A 23665-nucleotide genomic window follows, 5' to 3' on the forward strand; every position below is an offset into this window, starting at 1 on the left:
TTATTTTTTTTTATTAGTACTTTTGAGCAATGCTGACTGACTTCTTTCAGAATTTCCCCAAGTCACTAGGACATGAATTAGTCAAAAAATTGCAGGTGAACTCTGCAATTTTCTCTCTGCTCAATGATGCAGTCAAAAACTGGTAAATCAGGGTGAACCATTGTGTCAGGAAGAATTTGGTTAAAATAGAACTTCTCCCTACATTTCTTAAATTCAAACATGTCATAAAACTCAGCCTAAATTTCACTTATTCCTGAATCTGAGGATCTGTTTGAGAAACAGAGCTTAGAGAACAGGGAACAGAGCACGGCAATCTTGATTGCTGTGATTTCTGTAATAGAAACAATTGCAGGCCTGCTAGTTAATAACCAATTAAAAATACTTTGTACAGTATTTGAAAAGTAATTTTGTTAACATGCACTTGTATTATTGGCATGAACAAAGTATTTGTTCATCAGCAGATGGCAATTTTGTATAATTATCAGTTCAAGGCCCTAAAAACAAAATCTAGCTTTCTACCTAGAAGTGGTAGAAAAGCACTACAAAAACTTCTCACGTTACCTTTCAGAAGGGAAATACTTGTTCACAAAAGCAGAAATGGAAAATAATTTTTAATAATACCTGCTGTTATCTGACAAATTTATCTGAGAGAATTCTGAACAGTTACTGGATTAAAAAATAAACGGCCAACCTAAAGGCAGAGCAGTATTAGTTTGCAATGATACAATTGACCACAGAGGAATACTGAAGTCAGCTAATCTTATTACTCTCAGTGGCTGTCTCTTTTTGCAATGAAGAAAAAGGAACACTTGGTCTCTAAATGTGCCCAACTGGGATGAAAAAAGCTAACAGTCAGAGATTAACTCAATTTAAAATTGTGGGAAAAACTGATGGAGACGTCTATAGTATATTAATTCTCATTTTAAAAAATGGGCGATAGGCCCTTTCTTTAAAACAAATTGTGTGGATTCCAGTAAGAGTAAACAAAGAAGGGTGTTGTGCATAGCTTTTTTTAAAGCTGATAAATACACAGTCAGTAAAATGGTCATTTCCGTTTTTGAGCATCCCTTTGCTGACCCAGCGAATGGCGGAGTCGCTGGAGGGCAGACTTGGGAGTGTAAAGCTCTCCCGCCGGCTCGGTGGCACTTTCCCCCTGGTGGAGCGGGAGAGGCGGCGGCGGGTGCAGCGGCCGTGAGCCCCGGCGGAGAGCCGGGCCGGGCCGGGGGCCGGGCCTACCGCGGGTGGCCGGGAGGGGCGGTGGGGCGGCGAGGGCGCCCGGGGACGCCGCGGGCCTAGCGGGGCGGGGCGGCGGCGGCGGCGGCGGCGGCGGCGGGTCGCGGGCGGATGACGCGCTGGGCCGGCGGAGGAGCCGCCACTTCCTGGAGCCGCCGGCCGGGGCCGCTCGCTGCACTCAGCGCCGGAGCCGGGAGCCCGCGGCCGCCGCCATGTCCCACCAGACCGGCATCCAAGGTAACGGCGCCCCGCGCGGCCCGCGGGGAAGGGGCTCCCGGGAGGCCCCAGGCGAGCCGGGCGGGCTGCGGGGCGGGCAGGGCCAGAGTCGGGCCGGGAGTGCAGGGAGTCGGTCCCGCGGGGCCCGGGGGCCTCGGCGTCTCTCCGCGCTCCGGTTTGCCGGGCGCTCCCGGCTCGCGCCGCCTCCAGCTGGGCCCGGCCGCCGCCACGTTGCAGGCAGACCCGAAGTTCGGAGGAGCGAAGGAAATTGGTTTCCGAGGCGGCCCGAGTGAAGGGGGCGTGCCCTGCAGAGCCCCCGACGTTAGGCCAACTTTCCCCTTTTTTACCAGGCGGGGAAGAGCTGCAACAGTGGAGGCGACTGGGGCTCCCTTCGCTATAGGGAGCCGGGCGAGTTTTCCTTTTCACCGTCCAAAGAAGTATTACAGGACTCTGATCATAAAACGAAACGTGCCAGAATCTTTCTCCTATCAGCAGGGGTACTTCCCAAACTCTTACATATTTTCTCCCCAAATGGGAATATGAATTATGTTCTGAGAAATCCTGAGTGTAGGGTGTGTTTTGGTCTTGTATTTAGATACTCTCCAGGAGAACTGAAAAGTCTGATCTGTGTGGATTAAGTGTAGTCGGCCCGTGCAGATAGTTGAAAGGGCAATTTTATCTGACCTCCATTATTTCCTGGTTTGAAAATGGACAGCCTGGAAGCGCTCACCTCATCAGAGTCAAATAATATATCCCGGGGTTACTTGTGATCACTTAATGAATTCCAATATAAACCCAAGCTCTTCCTGTGAATAGGCAACGAATCTTTTTCCCAAATGAACACTTATTTTAATTGTGTGTTCTGTTCTTAAGGGTCTTTTACACCACCCCTCACTTACTCCTGCACACGCACACAAGCAAAATATTCTCATATTTAAAAGCACTGTTTTATTTGCCCGCATTAATTTTGACATTTAAGTATGTAATTATTGACTTTCATGCTTGAGCCTTACAGCAAGCACTACTTATTAGTGTTTCTTGCTGTTAATGGACAACACAAGAACAAAATGGAAGTTTTAACAGGAAGACAGGGGTCAGATTATTAAATACATATTTGCTCAATGAGTTTAGCTTTTTGAGAAATGCAAGTTACAAAAATATAACCAGAAGTATAAGATTGAATGCATTTTACTGGCTTTTTAAAAAATCAGGATGGGATAACTGATAGTTACTGTTATTTTTAGTGGGAAAATACAGAAAATGAATTGATGAAGGAGGTGTCTTTATCATAATCTTGAAACTAAACTAGAAGAGAATGAAAGCAAGTTTTCAACATTTTTTAAACAAGCAATAAAGGTGTTTTTCAGAATTGTATTTGCCCATTATTGGGTTTGAGTAACTTCAGGGTGTTCACTCCAGTGTTATTTTTGCTACAGAATTATCTAGCTAAAACAGATTAGAATTAATGTTAACATGCTTTTAAAATATATTAATATTTCTTAACTTTATACAATGTCTGCTATCTTATGCCTTTAAGTTTTATAATACTGATAAGAGGATGCTAAATACTTCAGATTTGTTTGTATTGTAATTCATTTTTTCCCATATAGGTAGCAAAAGAAAGTACTCATACATAAGTATAAAAAAATAGGTTTGCTTTTCTTTATCTTTTTCCACAGCAAGTGAAGATGTTAAAGATATCTTTGCCAGAGCCAGAAATGGAAAGTACAGACTTCTGAAAATATCTATTGAAAATGGTTAGTTAAATATTTTAAAATATTGTTTGTCCCTGGATTATTGGGTATTATATTTTTAAACTAAGTAATGTTAGTGATTTGAACTTTTTGTTAATGTGCAGTATGTTCACAGCTTACCTTAAGTAAGGTAACTTGGATTCCTCACATTTTGTGCAGGTCCCTATGGTCCCTGTTTTCCTTCTGAATTCTCTAGCTATAAGGGAAACAGAAAGATGTTTTTTAATGTGACGTATTCCTCTTTTACTTCTTGTGTCTCAGTTTCTGCACCACAATCTGTTTCTAATGTCAGTGCTTCCATCTCTGGAATGGAAATAAGTTAACAGGTGATTATCCAAAAAAATAGTTACTGGTGAATTATTCAGCAAAGTTTGTTTTAAAGTAGAAACAAAGGATTTCAAACTCTCCCATTTTCTCCACCTGATTGCAGCCTATGCTACAGGAATGATTATTACCCTTTCTTGTTGTTTTTGGGAAATTCTGAGACTTTAACAAACTATCAATTGATTCTTTAAAAATAAGCAGGGAAACTGGTTGGGTGTGAGAATCTTTTAAATAAGGCAGATTTAAATTTGAGTAATTACTGTTAAAACTACCTGATCACAAATGAATGTGTTAAACTATTCAGTTGGCTTAATTCCTTAAATACCTTGAAATATTTTGCTTTGGAAAAATAACTTATTCTTTCATAAACTGGAAGTAAATCTAATTTGTTTTCCATTTTCTGCTTTTATATTAAAAATACCAGAATAGTTTGTAAAATATGCTTTTGTTCTATATATATTACACATTCAACAGGAATAAATGTGTACTATAAACTAGCATGTTTTAGAAATAATGAGTTAAAATTTTAAATGCCATCACTTCCTGAGTGACTAGTTAAGTAACCAAAATAGAAAAGTTAATCTAACTAGCATCTTTACAGAAATAAAATGGTATTATTTCCTAAATCATTATTTTCTGGTTTTATTTTTTGTTTTGAGAAAATTTTTTAACAAAGGAAATCCCAAAGAATAAAATAGTATCATAAATGCCTATGTCTCCCCTTAAATTAGTAACTGCTAACATTTTATCATATTTGCTTCAAGCATTTTTTTAAAATGTGATATTGTTCTGATATAAAAGTATCCCGTTTAAACAATTTTGCTTTCTGACCTCTTTCCCCTGAATCATCTACAATTAGGAGTTTTTGTATTTGTGCAATCTCTTTTTTACATGTATCCCTAAATAGCAGATAATGCTGTTTGGGTTTTTAAGTTCACATAAACTGCATCATACCGTATTATTCAGCATCTTTCCTTTTTCTGTAAATGTTATTTTTGTAAGGAGTTTTCATAGAGAGGTCATTAATTCTTTTAAAATATGAATAGAAGGTTATCAAATGACTATGCCACATATTTTTTGTCCATTCTCTTACTGATGAACATTGAGGTTATTTCCAGTTTTCACTCTTACTGTATAGTGCTGCAGTGAACACCTTTGTACATATGTGCAAGAGATTCTCTGTGTAGAGAACATTCAAAATTTTACCATATTTTGCCAAATAGTGCTTCAAAGTGGCTGAACCAATTTATGCTTCTAGGCAAATTTTTAATCTGTAGCATCAGCTAAACAGGAGTTAAACCTTATTTTATTTAGTATTTCTTACTCTACAATTCAGTGTTAATTTCAGAAATTATTCTGAGTGGTAGTACAGTTATTTAAATGTATTTTATTGATAATTTACAGCATAGGCATTTTGGAAAATAGAACTGTAATCACCAATTATTTGACTGTTCAGCTCAACTATTATGATCATTTTATACATTTTTGTGATGTGTATGTATAAAAAATTTTAACCATGCTATCCATAAAGTCTTCCTGTTTTTAGTAATACTTTATGTCATAATTATATTCTGTGCCACTTTTTTCGTTTTAACTTTTTGATGTGCATAATATTATCGTAATTGGGAAATGACTTTAGGTTTATTTATTTTTCTAGTCTTCATGGAACTACCACTTGGTCTTTCAAATCATTTACCTATCTTTTTAAAAATTATTTTTTATAGAGCAACTTGTGATTGGATCATGTAGTCAGCCTTCAGATTCCTGGGATAAGGATTATGATTCCTTTGTTTTACCTCTGTTGGAGGACAAACAACCATGCTATATATTATTCAGGTTAGATTCTCAGAATGCCCAGGGTTATGAATGGATATTCATTGCGTGGTCTCCAGATCATTCTCATGTAAGTAATTTTTTAGTAGTTTAACAATAAATGCCAGAAAGAATTTTTAAAAAACTATTTCTAGGCTGATTGAAGTTTAAAAGGCAGCAGTCATTTCCCATAGAAGGGAATGATCATAGGGGAAAATAATCTTTGGATTAATAATGTGGATTCAGACAAGCTCTTAGATTCAGAAGCTTTGTCTTTGAAATAAAAATAATTATCAATTTAAAAATTTAAAATCTGTGGCAATTATAAATGACTCCATGGGCCTCTGAAGAGTGAAGCTAACTGCTTGGCCTGGAGAGTAATAATTTTAATAATTCTAAGAATTAACTGAACATTATATTAAATTTTGTTAGTATTCACCATATATTTATTATTAATCACTACCATTCAGGTGGTAGGCATGCAAATAAATAAGTATCTCTCTTAGCAGAGTTGGTAGCGGACAGACTAAATAGAACAAAAGACAAAACTGATATATGAATATGCCAAATTTGTTAAAGATTCTCATGTTTGTTGTAAAAAAATTAACAATTTTTAAAGTTATCTAGATAATCATTCTGAAAAGATTATCCCATCCTCTTTAATTTCATAAATCCTGTCTGAATACTGGATTTGACTGTGCAAGATTATGAAATTATTAGTTGGTAGTTATCTTCTGTTGCATTCCATGGATACTAGTAAAATTTTAATAATAGTATATTATATTTCTTGTCATCCTGTGTCCCTCACAGAATGGTTTATGACATAGGGAAGCCATGAGTATTTGATTCTTAATTTAATTAGTAATATCTGATCTAGCTTTGAGTAAAATGTTGCTATCAAGGTTACTTCATTTCATTTTTTTCCTACTATTTTAAAGTAGTTATTAATCCTTGAACTCATTTTATACTTTGAGGAATTTTTAAAAATTTATATATTCTCAGCTTTTACAAAAAATGTGACTTACATTGTAAATTGAAATCTACCTTAATAGCTATTGATCATTTAGTTGTTCGTGTTAGGATGGTTATTTGTACACACATACTTTAAGATATTATAGTCAGTGGCTTCAGCTTTATCACAGTTTATTTCATTTTTAATGTGCTTGAAGATTTTAATACATTCAGAATGTGCTTTGTTTTGTAATAATATCTCTTCGTCTGTAAACTTCTAAGTAAACTTTCACAACTGAATAGGTTCGTCAAAAAATGTTGTATGCAGCAACAAGAGCAACTCTGAAAAAGGAGTTTGGAGGTGGCCACATTAAAGATGAAGTATTTGGAACAGTAAAGGTATAAAACTTATATTTTTATGTGGATTCTATATGTTGCAATTAAAATGATTAAAGAACTCCTAGGTAATAGGTAACTGATATGAATTCAGATGGATGAATCTGTAAACATAAGAATAAGAGAAAATATTGTTATATTTCATATGATATACAAGTTAACACTAGTGGATCTATAACTTTGAATTCATTCATTTGTGTCTATTTGATATTGAGAACAAGTGATATTAAAACATGCACATTCTTTAAAAATATTTATATGGTAAATACATGTATTTATACATATACACACAAATTAAGAAAATTTAAATATATTTTTCAACAGGGTTTTTTTTTATTTGTTTAGAGCTTTTCTGACTCAGACAGAAAGTAATATAATCTAGTGGATAGAGCACAAGACTAGATGAGAGTATGTTGCTTGTTCACCATAAATTGTGAGACAGGCTAGTTTCAATTGTGTGAGTGGCAGTCTTCTAAACCACAAAATTTGGATAAGTAGACCTCTGTGGAGTATTTTTTCTTTTAATGTAAAAACTATTATAATTTTCTATGAATAACTATAGAGAAATTATATATCATTATAAAATAGAATCAGAATATGCTGATTACTGAATAATTATAAGGCAGTTTTCTCCAGAAGGTTTGTTGTAATTATCCTGCAGACTTGAGGGTTGACCAGCTTCATTATTTTGGTGGCATCACCACCACCAAACTCAGACTAAAGATTTAGTAATTATAAAACTTCAGGAAATGAAGTTAAAAAAGTTAAAAAGTTTTGAAACTTTTAAAATAGAGGATTAAAGTGAAAAGAGATAGTAAAACTCTTTATGCTGTTTATTTTCATTTAAAATCTTTTTTGTGAAATTAATGATTTTGTTTTTCCTAAAGTAACTTCACTCTGGTTTTACTTCTAGCGAATAACTGATAATAATAGTCCATTTCTGTACTTACAGGAAGATGTATCATTACATGGATATAAAAAATATTTGCTGTCACAGTCTTCCCCTGCCCCATTGACTGCAGCTGAGGAAGAATTACGACAGATTAAAATTAATGAGGTAAATTATAGATTTGAATCCCTTGCAAGATTTGAAGTGTTTGAAAATATCATATTTTTAATTAGTAGATACGGAGGTAACTAGAAAATAGAGAAGTTAGGTAACTTAGGTTTATTCTGTTTAGTTTAGAGATAAGACTGTGTTTAATGTGTTTTCAGAAAAAAAGTTAAAAATGAATATTAAACTTCATATCAATTTGATAAATAGCTTTCTCCTGTGATATACATGTCAAAAATAGTAAATCCACCTGTTAGAAGTACAACTTGTTAACTTTGTGCTTTGAATACTATGTAAATGGGAAACGTGTGTATTACCCCTTTAGTACAAAGACTGTTACAACTAATAAGGTTGCCTGAAGCATGTTATTTTTCTATTTTGTTATGTTACTCAGAGAATAGTGATGACTAAATAGAATAAAATATAAATGCTGTAGGATGTTTAAGTTTTCTAGAAGGTCTACAAATTAACTTCTATGAACACTACTTGGATGGAGATATATATGAAAGATTGTTATTTGAGTACTTGTTGAGCATATTAGAGTCAATAAATTTCAGCCATATTAGAGTTTATCATATTTTTAATGTGTTTTCTGCAGCCATTCTAATTATATGCTGGAACAGCTACTGTATTTCTACTGGCATTTTATAGAAAAGAACAAGTAGCTGAAACCACTATTCACTAGCCTGAGTAACAGGCTAATAGGAATCAGTCTGGAAAATGGTTGAATATCATTTAGTATTAAATCGGTAGCAAGGATCTATCATTATATTATTTTAACTGAAGTTATTTGAGTAGGACTTTTTATGTGATTTTTTTTGACAAGTTTGATAGTTTGTTTTATTCCTTGCAATCAGAACCCAGAGGATCGTATTGGGGTATGCATTTGCATATGTTCTATGATGTTTTCATTATCCAATATCATTTATGCTGTAGAATCTCCATTCATTTTTTTAAAAGTAAAATTTCTATTGGACTTTCTTTTGCTACACTGCAAATGAGACCCTATACTAGCTATCATTTATCAAGTATAAAAATCTTAAACATGTGCATTGAAAGCTTTCTTGAACTATCCTTTTCCCCTTCCAATACATGCACCACCTATGTTCTTAGTAAAGAAAGCTCTAAGTCTGGAACTTCTGCAGTAGTATAACTTGTTGAGCTGTGTTGTGTCTTTGTATAGTGTTTGTACTACTTCTCAATTCAATGCATGGTGTTCGTTTTGCATTTTATGTCCAACAGAACAAAGTAAAGTTCTATACATATTGTATGTACATTACTGTTTATAAATTCTATCAAGTAAAATTTTGTGATTAAAGGTATAATCTGATGACACTTTAAAGAGCTTATGTAGCTCACTGAAATTGTGCTGAACCAAACATAAAAGCAAACAAAACCCCCAAAACCCCACTAACACTGCACATTCATTCAAACATTCACACCCAACATTTTCATAAAGATGTGTCATGCACTCTGCATGTCAGCAAAACGTTAGCAGGACCATGAACAAATGTGTAAAATAATTTGCTTTTAAAGTTCATAATGTTTTAAGTATTAATTTTAATTATAGTTTGGGCAAGGATTGAATGATGTTCACTATTTTATAGAGGTTGGGTCTTCTTATTTTTGCCATATGACATTGCTAAATGCTAAAACTTTACCAGTAAATTAAATCTGTCATACTTAGGTACAAACTGATGTGGGTGTGGACACTAAGCATCAGACACTACAAGGAGTAGCATTCCCTATTTCTCGAGAAGCTTTTCAGGCTTTGGAAAAACTGAATAACAGACAGCTTAACTATGTGCAATTGGTAAGAGATATATAATGATTATTATGAAATGGCTGCTCTTTTGGTAGCTTACAGCTTGTATAAGGTTTATTTTTAATGGATTTTAAATTTTTTAATTTGCGTCCTGATTTTTTATTCATTTTTTAAATTACAAAAGTAATAGATGTTCATTGTTAAAGAGTCAATCCAGAACTATATAAGTTCCCTCTTAGTTTTTTTATTGTAAGATTTTAACTTAATATCTGTGTATTTGTTTTAATGAATATATTTTGTTTCTTATTGACAGGAAATAGATATAAAAAATGAAATTATAATTTTGGCCAACACAACAAATACAGAACTAAAAGATTTGCCAAAGAGGATTCCCAAGGATTCAGCACGTTACCATTTCTTTCTGTATAAACATTCCCATGAAGGAGACTATTTAGAGTCCATAGGTATATTATACATTGTTTTTAACACTTTACATTTAGTTTTCTTATTGATATTTCAGCCTTAGTCTTACTTATTTATTGCCCAGAAGCTTTAACTGTAGTTTTATGAGGTTTATGTACTTGCTTTAACTAGTATGCTGCTAATTGTGTTATTATTTTAACTTACAGTTTTTATTTATTCAATGCCTGGATACACATGCAGTATAAGAGAACGGATGCTATATTCTAGCTGCAAGAGTCCTCTACTAGAAATTGTAGAAAGACAACTACAAATGGATGTAATTAGAAAGGTAGACCTACTTCTTTTAAAGTCCTCAGTTTTGGCTAGATTTTTCTTGTCATTTCTATGTAGCTCATGATGTACTGTGATTTATAAATGAAAATGTTTATTTTCCTTTTCTCATCCTAAATCCTTAGGCTCTCCTCTAAGTGCCTAGGGGTGACCTATGATGATCCCCATCTCTCTATAGATCTATGCTCTCTCATAAGCCACATGTGGCCAGTTAACTTTAAATATAAATTTAAATAAAATTTAAAATTCAGTTTCTTAATTGCACTAGCCACATTTCAAGTGCTCATTAGCCATATGTGGCTAGTGGCTATTGTACTGGATAGTGAAGAATTTATAGAACATTTCCATCAGTGCAGAAAGTTCTATTGGACAGTGCTGCTAGAGCTACATACTTGGGATTGCTTCTAGCCTCCTTCCTAATAAGGAGCTACAGTCTCCACTTATTACTGTGAATCATGGGATGGTGGGGAATCTTTCCAGTTCTTGGGGAAAGAGAGAACAAGCATAAACATTTAAATTTGGAGAACTAAGCTACCAGTTTTCTTAAATTTATATTCTTAAATATAGATAAGGCATGGGGGAAAGTTAATTCTTGAGCCCTTTAACTCTTAAAATACAGGTCCTTACAAAGTACCAATATTTTAGGTACTAGACCTTTCAAGCTTTTTAAGATTCTAAGAATCACTTTAGCATGGGTAGCACCTTTTACAGCAAGCATCAGCTGACTTTTTCTATAAAGGACTTGATAATAAATATCCTTAAGCTTTGCTAGGCCACATATGGTCTCTGTTACATATTCTTTTTGTTTGTTTCTTTGTTTTTAACAACCTGTAAGACTGTAAAACAATCTTAAGCTTGGGGAAGATTTGGCATGTAGGCCATAGTTTGCCGACTGCTGTTCTAGAGTGATTTTGAGCGGCCCAAGTGATGAAGGGGCCATGAGTAATGTGTCTTGAATATATAGTGTGCCAACTTGAGAATATAGTGGTGGCTTCTACTTTTAAACATTATTTAAATTGGAGCAGTAAGAGGGAACCAAATACAAGTGATTATAGCTGATTATATATTCAAGCAACTCATTTCACCCTTACCCCAAAAGAAGAAAATGAAAGGACTATTACATATGGTCCTTGATTCTCTCTTGCCGGAACAGGTGTTATGTACTTATTTGTGAGAATCATACCTAAAAACTGGCTTGTTGATTGTATTAGATTTTAAATGTTGTGCTTTCTTTATATTGTATTGCACTACTAATTTCATCTTTTACAGATTGAGATAGACAATGGAGATGAATTGACTGCAGACTTCCTTTATGAAGAAGTACATCCCAAGCAACATGCGCATAAGCAAAGTTTTGCAAAACCAAAAGGTCCTGCAGGAAAAAGAGGAATTCGGAGACTAATTAGGGGTCCAGCTGAAACTGAAGCCACTACTGATTAAAATCTACACATTAAACATTGCAATACTAGTTTTTTAAAAGTCCAGCTTTTAGTACAGGAGAACTGAAATCATTCCATATTGATATATAGTAGGGAAAAAATTGTACTTTTTGAAAAATAGCACTTTTCACCTCTGTGTGTTTTTAAAATAATGTTATATAAGACTCATTATTTCTATTTTTGAGTTAAAGCTAGAAAAGGATTCAACGTAATAATGTTTAATTTTGTCACACTGTTTTCATAGAGTGTTGATTCCACACTTTCACATAATTCTTAAAATTTTATACAGTTGGGCCAGTTCCAGAAAGTCTGATGTCTCAAAGTAGGATATACTTCTTATTACATTTTAGTGAAATATCTGAATTCTTTTTTAAGAGACAGAAAGACCTTAAGATATTCATATTACTTAATGAATATGAAGAACCAGGTTAGATTATTTTTTAAGCTGAAAATTCAGTGTGCCTAGGAAAAGGTGGGAAGTTGGCTTACTTTGAGGAGCTTTGCTAACTGTCAGACTGTAGGATCATGTCTGCAACTTTTAGAAACAGTGCTTTATTGCAGCAGTCTTTTCTATTTGACTTTTTGTTTTTTTTAATGGCATTGAAATTTCAGAAGATCAGCTTACTCTGAAACTTCAAGGGTACTAGATATTTTCTATACTGCAGGATTTCTGATGACATTGAAAGACTTTGAACAGCCTTAGTAAATTCTCTCTAGTGCTTTAAAAAATTTGCATTTCCAAAGTAAGTCATTTCATTATAAGAACTATGGGGCCAAATATTTATGTTCAGATTGAAATTTAAATTAATATCATTCAAAAGGGAACAAAACTAAAGTAAAAAATGTGGAAAAATTTTAAACATCAAGGTTGACTTTTACCCCCAAAACCATATATATATAGGCAAATTGTGTTCTTTATCACTTCTGAGCAAATATTCAGATTTAAAATTGTTTTAAAGTCCTAGTAATTGGCCTAACACAGATAAACACCTTAAGAATCTTGTTTCAGTTAATGTTGTATTTCTAAACACATTTAACTGTTTGTTTTCTAAAGCTTTGCATTTTCAGTTGCAACCTAGAGAGATTTTTGAGCCTCATATTTCTTTAATACTTGAAATAGAGAGAGCTAGAACACTTTGTTAAACCTGCTGCAAGAGCCATAACTTTGAGGCATTTTCTAAATGAACTGTGGGGATCCAGGATTTGTTATTTCTTGATCTAAACCTTGTGCTGCATAAAAAAAATGAGAAATGCACATTTCATAGTATAAAGCACTCATTTCTAAACCTTATTATCTAATGTAATATATGCACCTTTCAGAAATTCAATGTGTGTTCAAGTAAGTAAAGTATAAGAATAATTATGGGTTGACAGAATTTTAAAAATAGAATTTAGAGTATTTGTGTGGGGTTTTGTTTACAAATAATCAGACTGTAATATTTAAACATGCAAAGTAATCAACAATAATGCTGCACTTATTTACTAAAGATATACTTTAAGTTGTTCTATGGGTGCACACATAGACACGCGTACACACAAATTATTACATTAAGAATCCTGGAGCTATGTTGCAGACCATAGCTGAAGCTGTTAGTTTCAGTCAGAAGAATGTTACCTGTCATGAAGATATACAATAATTTAGTAGTGAATGTTTTTTTCTACCATCCATGTGCAATTATACTCTAAATTCCACTACACTACATGAAAGTAAATGGACATTCCAGAATATAGATGTGATTAAGTAGTCTTAAATTAATTATTAATAAACCAATGATTGCTGAAAATCAGTGATGCATTTGTTATAGAGTATAACTCATCGTTTACACTATGTTTTAGGTGGCATTATCATAACTAGATGGTGAATAACATATTCCCAGTAAATTTATATAGCAGTGAAGAATTCCATGCCTTCTGTGGACATTTTATAAGTGCATTTTATATCACAATAAAATTTTTTCTCTTTAAGTTGTGTATGTTTGTTCTAAGTTGATTTTCCATAATTTTTTTAATGTTTGAGTTATTTTGCATAATTTAATACCTGGTGGTAGGTTATTGTTATTCATTTGTTAATTAGCCTGCCTAAGTCCAAAGAGGATTTTAATTAGCTTGAAATTTAGGCAAGAATAGTTGTGACTATAGAATGCTCAGTTTAGATTAGAACTTTGCCACTGTTACAGCAATATGAAAATGCTATGAGTTATGCAGTTCCTACCGTGATAGAAGCATCCCAGTATAATATGGTGACCAATTTACTTGACACTAAGCTCTTAAAATGTTGAATGCACTTCTGGTGCAATTCAGTATCATAGATCCTTTTTATTAGGGATATGTTACACAGTGAGTGTCTTTGGTAGCAGTTTTACAAAAGGTGCAGAAATATTAATAGCTTTAACAGGGCTCATTTTAAAAACTTTTAAAAATATAAACTGTCTAAGGCATTTCTACTCAGAACTCAATGTCCTGAGGTGTGCATTTTATTTTTATTTTATTTTATTTTTTTTTGAGACAGAGTCTCACTCTTGCCCGGACTAGAGTGCCATGGCGTCAGCCTAGCTCACAGCAACCTGAAACTCCTGGGCTTAAGCAATCCTACTGCCTCAGCCTCCCGAGTAGCTGGGACTACAGGCATGTGCCACCATGCCCAGCTAATTTTTTCTATGTATATTTTTAGTTGTCCAAATAATTTCTTTCTATTTTTAGTAGAGACGGGGTCTCACTCTTGCTCAGGCTGGTCTCTAACTCCTGACCTTGAGCAATCCTCCCCCTTGGCCTCCCAGGGTGCTAGGATTGCAGGCGTGAGCCACCACGCCCGGCCTTGCATTTTAAATTAGTGTATATTCTTTCACATTTTCTTTGCGTAAACAACCAGAGTCCACGATGGATCAGATATCATCAGGCAAAGAGACAAAACAGTGTAGTAAACATCTGATTTGTTACCCTGAATTTACTCTGTTATTGCCTTCAAAAGAGTTAAGGTATATTCTTACCTAAGAAGGAAGCTAGGCCTAATTTTCGTAAATTCGGTATCAAGTCCATTTGATGAAATGGAAATATCTATCAAATTATATTGTAAAATTTTCAAAATCAATGAAGTGGTTTACATTTTTAAAAAGTTTTAATATGGTTTGCTCGCAATCCATAATAAGCTGCATTTCCACTGTTTTACACATATATATTTATTTCAAGAAATAGTTAAATTATTATTACATTTTAAAATATAATTATCATCAGTGTTGTAAACCATACTGTATCTCAAATTATGTGGGTTCCTGTTTAGATTAATTTGGGCTAAGTCATTTTATTTTGCTTTTTCCTCCTCAACTAGCAAATGTTTCTTTCTGCTTAAATACTTAATTTATAAAGGTGATTTGAAAGGTGTACTATGTTTGTTTCCCAGGAAGGCACTTAGGAAGGTCTAAACAGTACACAATAGAGGATGATCCTCATCTGCTACAGCTCACTCAACATACTCTTGTTCTGGGTGTGTTAAACAACTAATGACAAAAAGATTATTGAATGAATGAATAATTGCAGACACTAGGTATTCCTTCTATGCATAGCAGTTTTTCTATCATCAGTCAATTTTTATGTTTAAGTAAATTCCTTCTCACTAAAAGCTGTAAAATACATTTTCAAATCATATAAACCAATTAAGAGTTTTAAACTTAAATAGTTAAAAATCATTAAAAATTAATTTGCCACTACTATCCAATGGGATCTCACTCTCTGTAGGCTCTCACTACAAAAGACTAGGGACTGATGAAAAGAGAAATCCAGTGAAAATCAGTATATACACTACAATCTCCTGCTGTACATCCTCTGTAATTTCTATATACCCCTTGGGTGGGGCAGAACCTGTAAATATGATGAGAAATCATGGGAGAATCATCATGGGAGTAATCTGTATTCATTCTCTATTGCTGGATAATAAATTACCATAAACTTGGCTTAATGCAACCCCATTTATTATCATCTCACAGTTTTATAAGTCAGAAGTCCAGGCAAGCTCAGATATATACTCACACCAAGGGTCTGGCAAAGTTGAAATCTAGGTATCAGCCCAGGCTGTGGTATTACCTGAAGCTTGGAGTACTTGTCTAAGTTCATTCAGGTTGCTGGCAGAATTCAGTTTCTTGCGGTTGTACAAATGAGGTCCATTTTTTTTTTCCTGCTTGCTGACAGCTGGAGGGAGGTTCTCATCTCCCAGAGGCCATCTGTTAAGTTTTAGCCAATGTGGCCCTATTGCATCATGGTACTTCTTCAAGGCCCAGAGGAGAATCTCTGACTTCTTGTAAGGGTTCACCTGATTAAGTCAGGCCCATTCAACACAGTCTCCCTTTTGATGCTCAAAAGTAGTTGATTAGGAACCTTAATTACATCTATAAGATTCCTTCAAATTTGCCATGTAATGTAAGATAATAATAGACATATCATTATGGCAGTAGCATTAGGGGATATTTGGTTTGTGGTGAATGATTGCTTAAAATAACACTATGAACATGAGTCTATAAACATACTGTTATAATAGCACTTTATAATTGTCTCTATAAACTTTAAATTTTATATCAATTTATAATTTGCAAAGTGCTTGTATATATTCTGCATCATTTGATTTTTATGACTACCTATTAGAGATGTACAGCAGATATTAGTCCAATATTGTAAGTGAAAAAACCAAGGCTCACAGCTGCTGAGAGTTTGACCAAAGCTTTATAGAAAATTAGTAGTGGAGTCAGTTAGGCTTCAGACCAGGGTCTTTTCATGCTATAGCCTGTTTTCTTTTTGTTAATCCTATATTTTTCAGTGTTTGATGATGTTTAAAGGCGATGTCTCAGGGATTACTTCAAGAAGTGAGGGTGATACTAAGTGGGTATTGCTAAGTGTTCATATATATGGTGGCTCTACTTTTATTTGTTCTATATGTTGGAAGTTCAACCCATGCTTTAACAATGACTGCACTGTACCAGGCTACCTTGTTAAAGAAGAATGTTTACAAAAATTAGTTTAAAAATGGTTTAGACAGATGAATATAAAAAGTCAAAAGTCTATTCCAATAAAGTTCTAAGAAGCTGTCACCTCTTGCAGCAGCTGTTGAACCTTTTAAAAAGAAAGATAGAAAAAAACAAAACCACATTACACAGTTGGTTTGAAATATACACTTAGGAAAAAATGATGAACCCCATCCCTTTCACTTTTTGAATAAGTGTAAAAAATGAATACCTTCTTAATATCTGGTCTCTTATTTTTCTTTTCATGCAGACATTGACTAGAAACAGAGTATACAGCTTCAACTGAAGTAGAATCAGCGTCATTCATCTTTGTATCAATATAATCTTCAATTGTCTTTTCTTCATCTTCAATTTCTTCTTTAATATCTAGCTTTAAAATGAGGGTTAAAATTTTATTAAAAGCTTCAAAGAAGTGAAAGAAATTAGAATAGAAATTTATTTAAATTAAGCTACTTTATAATTACATGTATTCTCATTTTACTTATCTTCTTTTATAACCTTATAAGAACTGAAGGCATACAGGACAAACCCTAAAAAAATAGAGTCATGCACTGCAAAGTGATGTTTCTGGTCAATGACAGACTACATATATGATCGTGGTCCCGTTGATTATAATACCTTCTATTTATAGTACCTTTTTATGTTTAGATATATTTATATATATACTTACCACTATATTACAATTGCCTACAGTATTCAATACAGTAACATGGTAGAAGTCTATAGCCTAGAAGCAATAGGTCATAGCATATAGCCTAGGTGTATAGCAGGCTATACCATTTCCATTTGTGTAAATACACTCTAGGATGTTAGCACAATGACAAAATTGCCTAATGATGAATTTCTCAGAATGTATCCTGTCATTAAGCAATCTGACTACATTCTTTCATTCATTCATTCATTCATTTATACCTCCTAGATACTTCCACCCATTTGCCTTCTAATTTTTACATTTATGTTGTGAGCTAATTGCTCTTATGTTCCCACTGCAGCTTTTACTAGGCCTGCAGCACAGGGTGGGCTGCTTCTTGATGTGCTAGTTCTAATAGTGCAATTCCAACTTCTGGACCCAGACACCCGCTCCCTGCACCTGACAAACTTCCCTATGGGCAATCAGATTGTTGAATCAAAGAGAAAAAGGGAGGGAGAAAAGGGGGAGAGGGCCATGATGAAAACAGAATGAGTGAGGAGAGAGGTATAGGACTAGAATGGTATAGTGGGCTGAATGGTGCCCCCCTAAACCATATGTCTATGTCTTAATTCCCAGAACCTGTGAAAGTAACCTTATCTGAAAAAAAGGGCCTTTGTAAATGTAATTAAGTATCTTGAGATGAGGTCATCCTGGATAATCCAGGTAGGCCCTAAATCCAATACCGGCAACTGTCTGTATAAGAGACAAAAAAAGGAAGAAATCAGACACATAAGAGAAAAGAAAGTCACCATGGAGGCAGAGATTGAATTGATGAGGCTATAAGTCAAGGAATGCCACCAGAAGCTAAAAGAGGCAAGGAAGCATTCACCCTGGAGGCTTCAGAGGAAGCATGGCCTTGCTAACACCTTGATTTCAGACTTCTGGCAATCAGAATTATGAGAAAATGAATTTCTGTTGTTTTAAGCCACCCAGTTTGTGGTAAATTTTTATGGCAGGCCTAGGAAACCAATACAGATGGAAAAGACTATGAGAGGTAGAATGTAAATTCTCTAAAAACCTTTTCAAAAGATAAATTTTGAAAGTGTTTGGCAATGGCAGAATCTATTAATAGTGAATTAAAGGTTCTTTAAAGGACCACTCCCTTTTAACTGGACTTATATTAAAATCTTATTACTTTATAGTCATACTACAGTCAATCCTTAATGGTGAAATAGTATAACCTTCCCTGAAGTTTTATGACTTTCGCTATTACACGATAAAGTGCAAAACTTGTGACTGACATAGATCATGTGTTTTTCTGCATTTTATTGTTACTCATACCAAAGTTTTGAGGTTTTTACATATTCTGAAGAGAAACAGTTTTAGGCAAAAGGATGAAAAATTTAGGCCTTAGACAGGTAGACCTTGCCTAAAAAGTATAAGCTGTAAGTTACTGAAACACTGGGTTCCATCTTTAGCCCTCCAATACCTTTTTTCCTTGTCCTCCTGTATTTTAATCTATACACTTTCTCTGTAGTAATTCAATCCACATCCAAAGCTTTATCTATGCCTGTATACCTCCTGACCTCCAACTACCAATGGGACTGAGAATTTTATTTCTCTGATTAAGATTTTACTTTTTATGTACCACTGCAAAAAGCTAAATATTATTAAAATAACTTTTCATAATATTATCTTCTATTAATGTACTCTAATGTGAAATATTACATGTATTATTGAATTATTGAACTTCCAGTATACCATGAAAAGCTTTAAAATGTACAGTTTTATAACTGATACCTGTAACAATATTATAACAAATAGACATTATACTTATAACTTCTCTCAATAAAATATGGCAACAGGCCCCTGAGCAAATAATTATACCTTTTGACTTTCTAATCCCCATCCTAGGGATATAATCTGGTACATTTACATTGTCTGAATCTGCTACCCTGGTTTGTCCCATTAGAATACACAAATTATAATAAAGTCAGTGTAGTTATTTAATTTTAAGAAAAACTTATATACAATAGTAGGTATTTCCATAAATCTTTAATTTTATAAAAAGATCCTCCAAGTTCTTAAAATTTACTATACTAGAAAAAAAAAGGGCATGGAATAATTTTCTTATAGTTCTATTTAGCATTCATTTCATCTACTTTATATAATTGCCAAAGAGTGTCTAATAGAACAAATTAGGTATGTTTTCTTTTTTCTTTTTTTGGTGTGTTTTCTATTACCACTTTATAAATCAAATGCTCCCTGATAGAAATTAATAGAGAAATTTTACTAACAATTCTATTCTGATACAAATTTGCATGGAAGCCATGTTTTTCCTCCCTGAAAACACTGAAAACGCTATCAGTAACCACCCTGAAAGTAGGAAAATAAAAATAAACTGAAGAGGACCTTGGAAAGCATTTAGTTCTATTCTCACTTTACCTACAAAGAAACCAGAACAAAGAATACATAAGTGACTTTTCTAGGCTTCACAAATACTTCATGGCAGAGCTGAGATCAGAAATATTTAATGCTTTTTCCACATGCTACCATGTAACTGCCAATGGAAAGACTGTCAATAGAAAATGTCATTTCTAGATGCCAAATTTAGACTATAAACGCAAAGAGAAAATGATTGGAAAAAATTAATCTTTCAATTACCAATAACTGAGGTTCACGGTGTTCATCCACAGCTGGAAGTCCAGTTATTATTTCTAGTAAAACCTATGAAGACAAAAAAAAAATCTATTAATATAACACTCAAGACAATATATAGAAAATAGAAGGAATATGGAGCTTGATTATAAAATCTGATTAGTCATTTCCATTCAAAGCATATGTCTTTTACGTATCAAAGTGGAAAGAACATGAGCTATGGGCATTTCTCACCACTGCTCCTCTGTGGACACCTTTGGGTATCACCACACCCATAAGCAGTTCTTTTTTTATTGGCAACTTACTAAACAATCAGCTTTATATAACATGTGTTCTGGGAACTCCCAATCCTTTTCCTGCCCTTCAGGGGATTCTTCACAAGAATAATTTTCTATGGCTCTCAGGAGAATATTATTTTCTAAACATTAGGCATATTCTATAACCCTGTACCTTAACTTTACTGTGCTATGAAGTTAAATTTCCACATATGCAACACATCTGAAAAAATAAGATGAAGACACCCTCCCCATTTCTCCAACCACCCATCCTTACCACTTATTCTATCTTAAGTTTTAATTTCAAAATACTAGCGGGGTATGAAAGTTTTCGTTACATGGATACACTCTACAATGCTGAAGTCAGGACTTTCAGTGTGCCCACCACGAGGACAATGTTCATTGCACACTATAGGTAAGTTTATGTCCCACCCTCCCCCTTCTTAGTTTCCTGTGTCCTTTATGTCTTTTTGTACCCATGTGCACCATTGTTTAGCTCCCACTTATTAGTGAGAACATTTGGTGTTCATTTTTCCATTCCAGAGATGCTTCACATAGGATGTTGATCTCCAGTTCCATCCAAGTTGCTGTGAATGACATTATATCATTCATTTTTATGGCTGAGTAGGACTCCATGGTGCGTGTGCGTGTGTGTGTGTGTGTGTGTGTGTGTGTGTGTGTGTGTATGCCACATTTTCTTTATCCATTCATGTACTGATGAGCATTTAGGTTGATTCCATATTTTTGCAATTGCGAATTATGCTGAGATAAACATTCACATGCAGGTGTCTTTTTGATAAAATGAGTTCTTTTCCTTTGGGTAGCTACCCAGTAGTGGGATTGTTGGATCGAATGGTAGGACTACTTTTAGGTCTTTGAGTAATATTCATATTGTTTTTAAATGGTGCTGGGAAAATTGGATAGCCACATGCAGAATAATGAAATAGGACCCATATCTCTTGCCATATAAAAAAATTAATTCAAGATTGATGAAAGACTTAAACATAAGGCATGAAACCATAAACATTCTAGAAGTAAAGGTAGGAAAAACTCTTCTAGACATAGGCCTGAACAAAGAATTTATGACTAAGATCCCAAAGGCAAATACAACAACCACAAAAGTAAATAAATGGGAATGGGACTTAAATTAAAAAGCTTCTACATAGAAAAGAAAATAATTAACAGAGTCAACAGGCAACCTACAGAATAGAAGAAAATATTCAAAAACCATACATCTGACAAAGGACTAATTTCCAGAATCTACAAAGAACTTAAAGCAACAAGAAGAAAACAAATAACGCCATCAAAAAGTGGACAAAAGACATGAACAGATTTTTTTTTCAAAAGAAGATAGACAAATGGTCAATAGACATGTGAAAAAATGTTCAATATCACTAATCATCAAGGAAATGAAAGTTAAAGTCACAATGAGACTTTACCCCTATCAGAATGGCCATTATAAGAAAGTCAAAATACAACAGATACTGGGATGGATACAGAGAAAAGGATACATTTACACACTTATTCTATCTTAAAAGTTATTAGGAACAGATGGGTAGATTAGAAAATGCCAAAAAAAAATGATACTAAAGTATATACTGTGTGACATGATTCATTTAATGCATTGATTTAAGTGTCACGCTAATTCATACAGGATAGGTGACAAGAAAGTCATTTCTTGCAGTAATTTCAAAAACCAACTCAAAAGTTTTACACATTGGGAGAATTTTTATAAACTTTCTAGTGTAGCTAGAGGTTAATGTGAGCAATTTATAATGTTACATTAGAGAGCTAATTGTGACAGGTATATTAAATAATATTCTACTTCAATTTCACAATTACAGCAGAATGATTATTTTTACTAATTATGTACATGGAACTTACCACACCAAAGCTGTAAATGTCAGATTTGGGTGTGATTTCTCCTCGCAAAGCTTCAGGTGCCATATATGCTGTTGTTCCCACAATTCTGCTAGTCATGACCGTCTGGGCAAACTTCTCAGAAGCCCGTGCAAGCCCAAAGTCAGATATTTTGGCAGTAAAGGCTTCATCTAGTAAGATATTTGCACTGAAAAAATTTAAAGTTTGGAGGAAAGAAATGGTTTTTTTTCCCAAGGAAGTCAAATGGTTCCTTAGATAGATGTGTGTATGTATATATGCATACATATATGAACACACATATATACAGAGTATACCATTTTATAGTATGTATCATAAAACCCTGAAATTTGTGGAAATAAATGTAGAATTTGGATTACAGCTAAAAAGAAATGACTGTCTTCTTTTCTTCTTTGTTTCTTAAGGAAAATTTTAGAAGAATAAAAAAAATAAACTCCATGTTTTTAAGAGATATTTTCATTATTCTACAAATAACTTATTACAGGATAATTTTCCACAAAGTCTTCCAAAACACCTTTCCTATTTTTTTCCCTAACATTTCTAATTTAACTCAAATTTTTAACCAAAGTATCTCAATTATTCATTTCTTTAAACTATTCCAGGAAAGTGTGATGACCTTGAAAACAAGGAAAGTGAAAGAAAGGCATTTCAGGCAAATGGAGTAACATGTACAAAGTGATGAAAACATAAAAGCACATGGTATATATATGATCAATTTCAAGGAACTAGTGTCCATGGAACATGGGAAGAATTTTAACTTTATCCTGTGAGCAACAGGATACCAGCTAAACTTTCCATAGTAGGGAACTGATGTTACCAGACTTGACTTTAGGACCATAACCTGGCAGTGTTGTATTGAATAGATGAAAACTGGTACAGACTGGTTTTAGGTTAAGCAGAAAGGTTTATAATAAAGCAAATGAGAAATAATGAGGGTCTGAACAGAGGCATAGCCTCTGTTTAGATAAATGAAAAATGCAAATTTTGAGGCACACTCGACAGAACTTTGTAATTACTATGATATAGGGAATGAGAAAGTCTTTAGCTTGGGAGACAGAATGAATAGTGACTTCATTTGATCAGAAATGAAATACAGAAAGAAGACTTTGGGATGGAAGAGACGATGAGTTTGATTTCTGATAAGTTGACTTAGAGGCTTCTGTGGGACATCTAGGTGAAGTGTTTTTGGTATGGAATACTGAAAATACAGGATTGGAAGCTGATGACACAGATTTGAGAGTCACCCACGTAGAGACAGCAGTTAAAGTCAACATAATACCACTCATCAAGAACATGCAGGGAGAAGAGAAGCGATAGATAATGAAGTAAGAACATCAATACATGAGGGAAGGGAGATGGTATCTCTCTTCTTACCCAAGGTCAGGCCCTCTGCCTGGGCTGTTTCCTGCATTCTCAGGAACATTCTCTATGAGTCATCTCACTTTCTTTTCTGTTGTAGCTTTTCCCTCTTATCTGGATCTTTCCCACAGGCATAT

At 34.1% G+C, this 23665-nt stretch overlaps 2 protein-coding genes and 1 long non-coding RNA gene across 9 annotated transcripts in view; 1 reads left to right on the top strand and 2 right to left on the bottom strand.

Annotated features, from left to right (window-relative positions):
• The first annotated feature begins 1320 nt into the window (after positions 1 to 1320).
• Positions 1321 to 13662, top strand: TWF1 (twinfilin actin binding protein 1). 2 transcript variants are annotated; one of them, XM_045553987.1, is made up of 9 exons: positions 1321 to 1470; positions 3129 to 3206; positions 5252 to 5430; positions 6594 to 6689; positions 7639 to 7743; positions 9428 to 9553; positions 9819 to 9969; positions 10135 to 10256; positions 11528 to 13662. In XM_045553987.1, the coding sequence occupies exons 1-9, from the start codon at positions 1446 to 1448 to the stop codon at positions 11696 to 11698; spliced, it is 1053 nt and encodes a 350-aa protein (XP_045409943.1). In that variant the 5' UTR covers positions 1321 to 1445; the 3' UTR covers positions 11699 to 13662. The 2 variants fall into 2 exon arrangements, with proteins under 2 accessions (XP_045409943.1, XP_045409944.1); XM_045553988.1 differs by lacking the exon at positions 3129 to 3206 and having other exon boundaries at positions 1369 to 1470.
• Positions 2545 to 23665, bottom strand: part of IRAK4 (interleukin 1 receptor associated kinase 4) — a 36834-nt gene continuing 15713 nt past the window's right edge. For 2 of the 6 annotated variants that reach the window (XM_045553981.1, XM_045553982.1), the window contains exons 9-13: positions 22155 to 22338; positions 20002 to 20064; positions 16918 to 17076; positions 16774 to 16794; positions 2545 to 3399 (exon numbers count right to left, since the gene is read on the bottom strand). In XM_045553981.1, coding sequence (XP_045409937.1) covers positions 3367 to 3399; positions 16774 to 16794; positions 16918 to 17076; positions 20002 to 20064; positions 22155 to 22338 — 460 coding nt within the window. In that variant the 3' untranslated portion in view covers positions 2545 to 3366. Of the gene's footprint in view, positions 3400 to 15640; positions 16795 to 16917; positions 17077 to 20001; positions 20065 to 22154; positions 22339 to 23665 lie in introns of those variants that run through there. The other 4 variants (XM_045553986.1, XM_045553984.1, XM_045553983.1 and 1 more) reach the window with 4 other exon arrangements.
• Positions 6675 to 8422, bottom strand: LOC123639838. Its single transcript, XR_006735814.1, has 2 exons — positions 7637 to 8422; positions 6675 to 6790 (listed from the first exon to the last, which is right to left on the bottom strand). It is a non-coding gene; the product is annotated as an uncharacterized LOC123639838 (long non-coding RNA).

Source organism: Lemur catta, chromosome 6 (assembly GCF_020740605.2).
Source record: "Lemur catta isolate mLemCat1 chromosome 6, mLemCat1.pri, whole genome shotgun sequence".
NCBI classification, from domain to species: Eukaryota; Metazoa; Chordata; class Mammalia; order Primates; family Lemuridae; genus Lemur; species Lemur catta.